Here is a 10,465-nt window from a genome sequence, read left to right as displayed (position 1 = left end):
TGCTATTTGTGGGCGTGTTTTGTGTGTGTGAGTTAGTGTTGGCTGTGTGCATCCTAACTATGCAAAGGCCAGGTGTGTACTCATTATGTTTGTATTCTCTTGATGCTTCATTTTGAGTCAATAAAATTTACCCTTTATCGAAAAAAACAATTAGTACCTTTTATTAAGGAATGGCGTGAGAATAATTGGCTACTGCCATCAAGAGCTCACATGTCGTGCACACGTATAACTCCGAACAAAGTCAAACATCTGGTTCATGGGTTAGGTAATGACTGATTCAATTCAACTAGTTAGGTAATTTTCTCTTGGTTCCGTATGCAGAACCCTGTTCCATTTCTTTCGCCACAAGTTGCTTCAGAGAAGGCCCAACAACCATAACCATCTTGAAGGTAATTTCTGGATCTCTGTCTCTGATCTCTCAACCCAAGCTTTGTTATGGTTCAAATTTTGATGGGCCGGTTTTGATTCATACATAGCTCTGTCTCCTAATGTTATTCAAATTTTGATTGGCCGGTTTTGATTCATCCATAGCTCTGTCTCCTAATGTTATCTAGCTTCCCTATTTTGTTGTTTCTCATGTGTATACCACATCTTTTTGTGAGTAATAAGTGCTAGCCTTTTCCATGGACAAAATGGACAAATCTTTGGTTAAAGCTAATAATGGCGGTAGGCTGGTGATGATACTTGGTTTCCCTTTGTTACAGCAAAGGATCCGAAGGAATGGCCATGATCCTGAATGCCTTAGCATCCAACGTGCTAAACATGTTAATGGAGGTAGGAAAAGAAGAGGTGAGCTTGCTTCTCGGAGTTCCGGTGAGATCAATAGGATGCGCGTTCGGCTCCAGGACCTCAGGAACTTCTTGACCGATGCTGACAGAAGGCGCATCACCGACAATAGTGTCCAGGGATGGGTGACAGAGCTCAAGGGTGTCATGTATGAAGCAACCGACATCCTTGATCTCTGCCAGCTCAAGGCCATGGAGCAAAGTCCATTAGCATCACAAAAGGGGTGCTTCAACCAATTATTCTCCTGCCTGCGCAGTCCCCTCTTCACCCATGATATCAGCAGCCGCATCAAGGTGCTTAACCAGAGACTAGACAACATTAAGGAGCGGAGTGCTGCCTTTAGCTTCATCAACCTCGGCTCCTACGATGACCATGGTGGCAAAGTACATGCCTCACATGTTGCCTTTCCCAGCCGCGAGACGTCAGGGGAGCTTGACCGGTCGGGTGTCGTCGGGGAGAAGATCGAACAGGACACGAGAAAGCTGGTGGAGATCATGTTGACTGGAATCAAGGGGGGAACGAGCCATGGAGACGGCAAAGTCATGGTTTTCGCTATTGTGGGTGTTGGCGGGATCGGCAAGACCACTCTCGCCCGGAAGGTCTTCAACGACGAGGCTATCCAAAGTGAGTTCGACAAGACAATATGTGTCAGCATCAATCAAGACCTCAACGAAGCTGAGCTGCTGAAGAGAGCCATCATTGAAGCAGGGGGAGACCATTCGCATGCTGGAAATGCAAAGGCCACGCTTCAACGAGTCCTCAAGGATACCTTGACAGGGAAGAAGATCTTGCTAGTGATGGATGATGTTTGGAATAATATAGCATGGGAGGATGTGCTCAAAACACCGCTTGTTAATGGGGCCACTCCAGGTAGCCGAGTCCTGGTCACCACTAGAGATGAAAGAGTCGCCCGAGGGATGAAAGCTATACCTCCCTACCACCACATCGACAAATTAGATGCCGATGATGCTTGGTCCTTGCTCAAGAAACAGGTCCATACTAATTAACTAGTAACCCTTCTTTTAGAAGATCTTTTTTGTCTCTTGCCTTTGCACTCTTAACCTTAATAATATCTCCATCCCAAAAAAGTCATTGATTTAGTACAACCTTATACTAATTTTGTACTAAATCAGCGACACTTATTTTTGGATAGAGGGAGTAGTTATTTAATTCACTATTCCATTTAGTGAAATTTAAGGAACCATTGCTTCATTACTTTTGTAAATAAATAAACATAGACTATCGGTCATGGTAACACTCCCTTGGTTTAAGTAATGTAAAGGATTATGGAGGCAGCTTTAATTTGATTTTTCCTCTTGGTGAGCTTAGTAGCTACTCCCTCCGTCCGGAATTACTTGTCACAGAAATGGATGTATCTAGACGTATTTTAGTTTTAGATACATCCATTTTCAAGACAAGTAATTCCGAACGGAGGGAGTAGTTGACAAAATTATAACTTACTTATATATTGATGATTGAGTCATCTGGGCTTGAATTGGCTGCAGGTAGCCGCAAGTGAGATGGATGAGTCCGATATTGCTGCACTAAAGGATACTGGAATGGAAATTGTATCAAAATGTGATGACTTGCCGCTCGCAGTCAAAGTGATGGGAGGGCTCTTGCGTCAGAAAGATAGAAATCACAGTGACTGGGGTAAGGTCTTGAATGATTCTGCATGGTCGGTTGTTGGAATGCCTGAAGAGCTTAACTATGTTGTATACATAAGCTATGAAGATCTATCTCCTTGCCTGAAGCAATGCTTTTTGCACTACTCCCTTCTCCCTAAAAACATAGTCTTTGGCAGCAATACAATTGTTGGGATGTGGATCGGCGAAGGATTTGTCCATGGAAGCTCATCAGATGACCTAGAAGAACTTGGGAGACAGTACTATAAAGAGTTGATCTTGCGAAACCTCATAGAGCCGTACAACAAGACTATCAATCAATATCATTGCATCATGCACGATGTTGTTCGCTCATTTGGTCAATGCATGTCACAAGATGAAGCATTAGTAGCTCATATTCGCGAGACTTCCACAATTAGTAAACTTGGTTCCCAAAAGTTTATTCGCTTATCTATAGAAACCGGAGGATCTGAATCAGATAAACTGAAGTGGAGCATGTTACAAGAACAGAAACATCTAAGGACACTAATATCAGCTGGCCAATTCGAGATCAAGCCCAATGAAACATTGATTTATTTTTCAAGTCTACGTAATTTGCACATTCAATCCGCAAACATTGCTGCATTGGTTGATCATATATATCAACTCAAGCACTTGAGGTATTTGTCTGTACGAGACTCTGACATATTTAGGCTGCCAGATAACATTGGCGAGATGAAATTTTTGCAGCTCCTTGACCTTAGGAGCTGTAGAAAATTGAAGAAGCTTCCTAGTGGCATTGTGAAACTAGGACACCTGAGGTATCTTAACATGAATGAAACTAGTAAAGATGCCACCATACCTCGGGGGTTTGGTGCGCTATCAAATATGAGGATACTTTTCGGGTTTCCAGGCCACGTGGATGACGAGTGGTGTAGTTTGGAAGAGTTGGGCCCTCTTTGTGAGCTAAGGAAGCTTGGTTTGAACAGTTTGGAGAATGTATATGATGCCTCATCTGCTGAAAAGGCAAGGTTGTGTGAGAAAGTGCATCTTACCAAGCTGATCTTACGCTGCAGTAGTAGGACGGGAGACGATGGGTTGGTGGAAGAGGAAGCAGGCGTCTCTGAGGAAGAGCAAGGAAAAATCATAGGGTTGTTTGATGAGTTGTGCCCTCCACATTGCTTAGAACGCCTGGAAATTGGAGGATATTTTGGCCGACGGCTACCAAGGTGGATGACGTCCACATCTGCAACGGCCCTGAAGAGCTTAAATACTCTCTGGATTGATGACCTGACTTGCTGCACCCAACTGCCTGATGGTTTATGTGAGCTCCCATACTTGCAATTCATTCATATCTGCCATGCTCCAGCAATCAAGCATGTTGGTCCTGAATTCATGCAACTCTACCATCATTGTGGTCATCCTCCTTCCAAGACAATGGTTTCATTTCCCAGATTGAACAAGCTGGACTTAAAAGAAATGGTGCAATGGGAGGTATGGGAGTGGGAAGAAGAAGTGAAAGCCATGCCCGTTTTGGAGGAGGTTCAGCTCAAGCATTGCAAACTGAGGTGCCTTCCTCCGGGTCTTTCCTACCATGCAAGGGCTTTGAGAAAACTATCTCTAGAAAGCATCCAACACCTCACTTCACTTGAGAACTTTGCTTCTATCGTCGATCTTGAAGTGTCCCAAAACCCTGACCTGGAGAGGATCACCGATCTCCCCGTATTGCAGAAGCTCGCCATCATCATGTGCCCAAAGATGAAGGTACTGGAGGGTGTGCCATTACTCCAAAGCCTCTTTCTAGAGGACTACGGCATGGAAGCACTCCCGGAATACATGCGAGGCGTAAACCCAAGGCAATTGAATCTGGATTGCAGCATAGCACTGCTCAGATCCATAGCTGCGGGACAATCGGGCCCTGAGTGGGCAAAATTCAGCCATGTCGGGCGTGTCAAGGGGTATGCGCGGGAGGGAGACAACAAAAGAAAATGGTACGTGATGTACACAAGAGAACCCTACAACTTGGAGACAGATATCGACTATTGATCTTCCACGCTCGCGGGTAAAGGGTAGCACATGTGAGTTGTATTGATGTTTTTTATTGCTCTCTTTGTTTAGTTTGTTCTAAGTCTGGATACACTTTGTGTCTTCTCATTTCCTTCAATATGTTGTTTCAGAGCGAAAAGTCGAAGAGGATCATGGCATGCGCACAAGAACAGAGGAAGGGGTATGTTGAGGAGAAAAATGCTAGGAGGGTCGTCCTCCCCACACTTTCAGAAACTTAAACCAGGCACTTTGTCGTAGTTTTCTCATACTTAGTGTTCATCAGCAGGCTGTATCGAACTGGTTTGGTTGCTGAATATGGCTATACGTTCCAGTTTATCTGTAACTGATTACACAGTTGATGCAATCTTTTTGCTATGTTCTTTCACCAAAGTGACATGGAGAAGCAATTTTCTACTGTCTAGAAAGAAAAAAACCCATTGATTACGGGAGGCCTGGAGACAATTTTACTACTCCCTCCGACCCATATTATTTGTCGCTCAAATAGATGTATCTAGCTCTAAAATAGTCGGATACATCCGTTTGAGCAATAAAGAGTATGGATCGGAGGGGGTACTAGTGAACGCCACACCCACACGTGTGATAGCATGCCACGAAGACAACCAAAACTTAAGGTATACACTTAGAAGAAAGAAAAAAAAAGATTCAGGAGATAACATTTTCTTCAGTGGCATTCTGCAAACCAAACATTCACGAGAAAAAAATTGGAACAATTGCATTTCCACTTGCTTCCAGCGACACACCGCCTTGTTTGCATTATCGCTTTCCTTCTACATACACTTATAAAAAATACGGACGTCCACCCGTCATTTTGGTTTCTGGCTGGAAATAGCTCTGGCCGGTAAGTTACACCGGTAAGTTAAATACACATGTATTAAATTATTACATTACATCCATACCAAACGCGGCCTTAAATTATATATAGGGCCAGGCCACACATATCTTTTCAGGTGGAACTCCATCCATTCGTACTAGTTTCTAACAAAGTATATTTTCCATTGGATTTGCAAGTACCAAACTGAAATCATCTGCAAACTCACTCTCTCAATGCTGCAAACAACAGTAGGTAGTTCCCACTTTTAGTCTTTCAAGGCCACAAGAAAAACGGTTGCAGAAGTCACCATATAAAATAAGAAATTCAGAAAATTCACAGTTTTTCAGGCCTCATAGCAGACAGACAGCCAAGAACTCCCTCTGACGAATTTTCTAGAAAACTTTCTATGAACAGAAAAACAACACAGAATGCTACTTCTTCTTCTTATTTTTCTTGTTAGTAGTTGTAACTGATGGACCTGCCACTGGTTCCTGCTTCTTAGTCCTCCCATGATGCTTGGGGACCAGCTCTGCTATTTGGATCATTAGCTGCTTCTCTGCAATGCAAAGACCTGGTGTCAGTAGGACAGACAAAAGCATGTTCAAAGACACGCATATCATGGGAAATATCCTTTCGCGCTATAAATATCTCAAGATTGCCAGACATATCAAAGTAACCCGAGAACATAATGCGTTGAGTAAATACAAGATTGACAGACATGCATATCATGGGAAATATCCATGTTCAAAGTAACTAGGAATTACAACTGCAAGTCGTCTTTATTCCCCCCAAAAGGGAACAAAATGTGTTGAGCAAATTAAAAAGAAAACATAAAAATAACATTAAGCAACATTGTAATTACCCCCTGAATCCTCTAAAAAAATAGCAAAAATACGTCTCCAAATGATATGGGTGGATGGCCTTAGACACTACAAATCAACACATAAAGGCTCTATTAACAACTAACTTACATGCACACACAATTGTGAGGGGCAACAGGAAAAGCTTAACGGTTGCAGAGAATCTACAAAACTATATAAGGCAACATTATACTAGAGGCAACATCCAGGTGAATACAGTCATGTTTATCCTATTAGACAATTTTGACCACCTTAAGAGCTACTCCCTCCGTTCACTATTATAAGATGTTTTGGATATTTCAATATGGACTACATACGGATTGAAATGAGTGAACAAACACACTAAAACGCATCTATATACATCCGATTCAGAAAAAAGGTTGGAGCATCTTATAATAGTGAACGGAGGGAGTATATGTGATGGAAGTTCTCGCCAACAGTGAAAAAAAATTGAATTTGGAGGAAAGAAACTAAAGATTCCACTATCATGCATCAGCTCTACTTAACAGCGAATACAATTTTCAGATAAGAAATATCACTAACATGGTGCTGAGCTGCTGGCTAACAGAACTCGATTCAACACAGATGCATAGGCATGGTCCCACATTACATAGAGATGGTAAAATCAAACTAGCTGTATTATACAGCATCAAGGATAACCGAAGATAAGTACATTCTTTTGATGCATTCTTGTCCATACCAAGATGGGCTAAATAAAAGCACAATGCACAAGATTTGACGACACTACCAAGCAAAGCCCAGGAAATACATGATCCACATAGGGTAACAAACTTAAATCCCTGGCGCTTTGATGCCACACAACATCCAAAGTCAGAAGTATTTATGTGCCCTGTAGTGGACAATGGGAGGTGCGCAAGGAGGCCTCAATGGCAGCCAGCCCAATTCCAGGCATCGCTCAGCTGAATAAGGATAAGGATGCTATTATTGTAGGTGTATTTGTTAGGCATATGATAATATTAGTTTATATTGTTAAGAGTCATCCCATCTCTTGATTGCCACGTTTCATTTGCAATTAAGCAGGAATTAATCAAAGAATGTCATTATCATATCAGTCCAGCCATCCTCTCGGTGATATTCATATACTGACAACACGACACAAGCATCATTAGGCCATGGCAAGTGAGAGAATTTCCCTTGTAATCTGAGCTAGGACCATGAGTTACCAGCCATGTTGTCCATACTGTTGCATCTAAGCTACAATCACATAGTACGAAGGACTAGTAAATCGGCTAAAATAACCATACTACAAACTGGAAATGGAACAATCATGACAAACACATGCAGCACCCAAGGGATCTCCTAAAGTATCTATCTACAAAAAAAATTGGACAAAAGAAATCCGTGTCAACAATACTTTATTTCCTGATAGCACAAAAAGGGAATACTTCATTGCAAACATAACGGTTTAAGGTCCACGACGACTATAGCAGATCTCCTAATCCTTTGCAAGCATGGTCTTATATCTCCTATCTATGGGTTCCTTTATTCGCTATGCTCCAAAACTCATTTACCAGAAAAGTTTCTGCTTGTGTAAGCAGAAATTCCATTTGCATAAGGAAAACAGTAAAAAAACATTTTACTGTTTTACCGACTAACGTCCAGGGAAGCATATCAAAATAAAGTGGTCCATGTAGTTTATCTCAACCTTGTCCTTTCTTTTTAATCTCCAAACTTACCCTTTTTAGTTAGTCATGCTATGTTGGACAAGGCTTCACGAGAATTCATGTACTCGTCAAAACAAGCCAAGCCGCAGCCTTTGCTTATTTTTTATGTCTGTGCACCATAACTCTACGAGTCCCGAGAGCTGGGTGGAAACATTTTTTTGTGTGAATATTCTCATGGTTGTTTCCAAGTTTGCAGATCCTTGTCACAGACATACTAAAACTAAACAGATTTGGAGAATGTCGAATGCTTAGTATGAAAAACTCTTGAATGTGACTTCACAGCGCAATATGGGATAGTAAGTTTGTTTAACCGTTATTATGTTAAAATGTGTTACCGTCATTTATTTCATTTCAGCATAATTTCTTATTTATTCCTATGCCACCTAGTATGCCATGTAATATGATTACTACTCCCTCCTTCCATCTATATAGGGCCTAATGCATTTTTTAAGACAACCTTTGACTATTGACAAGATTAATAGTACATGACATGCATAATGTGAAAATTATATCATCGAAAGCTTCTTTCACATACGAATTTGACGGTATGCTTTGTGTAAGTTGCATGTCATATTTTATTGCTCTAACATTTGGTCAAAGTTAGCCTCGAAAATTGTATTAGGCCCTATATAGATGGAAGGAGGGAGTAAGTTTATTCACTCATATTTGCAACTTCAGTTCTCCTAGAAAGATAACTCTTGATAATCAATGTTGGTAATACTTATGTGTTGTTATTTGTTGATCCATTAAAATGGAAATATGCGTCAGGATGCTGAGATGGATCAGCCACACACATCTGACTTGGGCAAAATTGTCTAACTAAGAGCAGAAAAAAAAAATCAAGCCAAGCCGAATATATTAAAAGACTAGACATTGAATTCGTTGAATGTTACATTGTTCGTTGCATTGTCCTGAACTACTAAATTTACTGAAGATCCACAACTTGATCACACTTCACAGCATCACTACCTGACTATAATAGTCAATAGGGTAAACCTTATCCCGCAAAAAAAAGGGTAAATCATCAAAAACCATGTGTAAGCAATTCAAGATGATAGTATCAATATGAGAAATCAGGTAGGAATATATACTTAATTAAGATGGCCCATAGTTATAGCATACTAGTGTGGACTGTGGAGATTATCTTCTGCTCATTTTAGAAGAGACTTCCTTGCCATTAACTTAGGAGCGACTATATTCCAAAGCACTCATCTCGAAGAAACAAATCTTTGCAACTTATGATGATTAAGATTGTAATCTCGTATCCACAACATCGCATTGGTTAAATGAAGAGAGAGTCCCGTAGAAAATGAACAACAGTTCTTCTACCATGCATCATTGATGTGCATTAAAATGTGGAGAATCAACATCTTAACATACCAGGGGAATACTGATTTCACAAAACCTTGAAAACAGTACAACAAGAGTTGCATGGAGCCAAAATTAAGTTCCTTCCAGGGAATTAACAGTGTGTATTTTAACAATAGCTCGTGATAGTAACATCTTTAGGACTTAAAGAGGACCGACCTTACTTCATAAAAGCGAAGGAAACATTGACATAGCAGAAATCTATTCCTGAAAGCTCTACTAGCTGCACTAACAGGAATTGGGATAGCTTGCAAATGGTATGAGCGTGTATAGAATTAGATGGCCTTGACCTTTTTTTTTTACATTGCATAGCTTCCACTTTATCAAACAATGCTTAGAGATGAAAGACAAGGGGTGTTCCAGGATCAATAAGCAGTTTTAGCGCTTACTTGTTGTGATTGCAGGGTTGACTGGGGAGCCGTCATCATTGGTGAGCTGCACCCTCACCCTCCCCACCTGGAAGAAATCCCGCGGGTATGCCTTATCCAACTGCATATAATACCATAAGCAGTCCAAACATCAACGCCCGTATATATATATATGAATCTAAGGAAGAACATGGGGAATCCCGGACTGCAAAATTTCAACGAAAAGAAAGGGGGGAAACGATATGGGTACCTCAATGGCGCGAGGGATCTTGAGGTAGGCGCAGCTGTCGGCGATCTCGATGCAGGTGGGGTCGGGGCAGGCCTTGGCGGCGGCGATGCGGCGGCCCTCGGCCACCGTCTTCTTGGAGTTGAGGTACACCGGGTAGATGATCTTCCACTTCTTGATGCTGCTCCTCAGGTCGGCGCCGCCGGCGTCCATCTCCGCGCGATTCGGGTCGGGGAAGGGGCGGATCCTGGTTGCAAGAAGCAAAGAGAGACAGAGGTAGAGCGCGCGAGGTTAGTGCGGTTCTCGGTCGTGGTCGGGTCAGGCTAAGAGAGCCATGGGAGAGGGAGCTCCAGTCCGTACCGGGAGATCTGGCAACTCGTGTTTCCCTCGAAACCGAGACGGACAAAGGGGTCGACGGTGATGACGATCATGAAGCGCAGGGTCTCAACGCGTAGGACTCTGCACACAGGAGCGTGCTCCGAATTATGGAAAACATATTTCGAAAACGTACAAATTTTCATGAAAAATCAGCTGTGCATCTGTGTACGAAAAAACAAATTTTAATGTTTACCTTTTGGAGCTGTTTCAAAAAAAAATCAGGGGTGGGCCAATAGTGCAAACTGTTCTTATGATTATTACTGAGGTATAATAGCACCCTCGGTCCATGAACTTGCACAAGATGTGATGATT

At 41.9% G+C, this 10,465-nt stretch overlaps 1 protein-coding gene and 1 pseudogene across 1 annotated transcript; one reads left to right on the top strand and one right to left on the bottom strand.

Annotated features, from left to right (window-relative positions):
- The first annotated feature begins 720 nt into the window (after positions 1-720).
- On the top strand, positions 721-4,782 carry LOC119330364 (annotated as a pseudogene).
- A 564-nt stretch (positions 4,783-5,346) lies between these two features.
- LOC119330363 (signal recognition particle 19 kDa protein-like) lies at positions 5,347-10,248 on the bottom strand. The gene is made up of 4 exons (XM_037603469.1): positions 10,136-10,248; positions 9,800-10,022; positions 9,571-9,670; positions 5,347-5,824 (listed from the first exon to the last, which is right to left on the bottom strand). The coding sequence occupies exons 1-4, from the start codon at positions 10,204-10,206 to the stop codon at positions 5,700-5,702; spliced, it is 519 nt and encodes a 172-aa protein (XP_037459366.1). The 5' UTR covers positions 10,207-10,248; the 3' UTR covers positions 5,347-5,699.
- Between the last annotated feature and the right edge of the window lie 217 nt (positions 10,249-10,465).

This window comes from Triticum dicoccoides, chromosome 7A, assembly GCF_002162155.2.
Source record: "Triticum dicoccoides isolate Atlit2015 ecotype Zavitan chromosome 7A, WEW_v2.0, whole genome shotgun sequence".
NCBI classification, from domain to species: Eukaryota; Viridiplantae; Streptophyta; class Magnoliopsida; order Poales; family Poaceae; genus Triticum; species Triticum dicoccoides.
The sequence above is the reverse complement of the archived record's forward strand: the minus strand, read 5'-3'. Positions and strand labels throughout refer to the sequence as shown.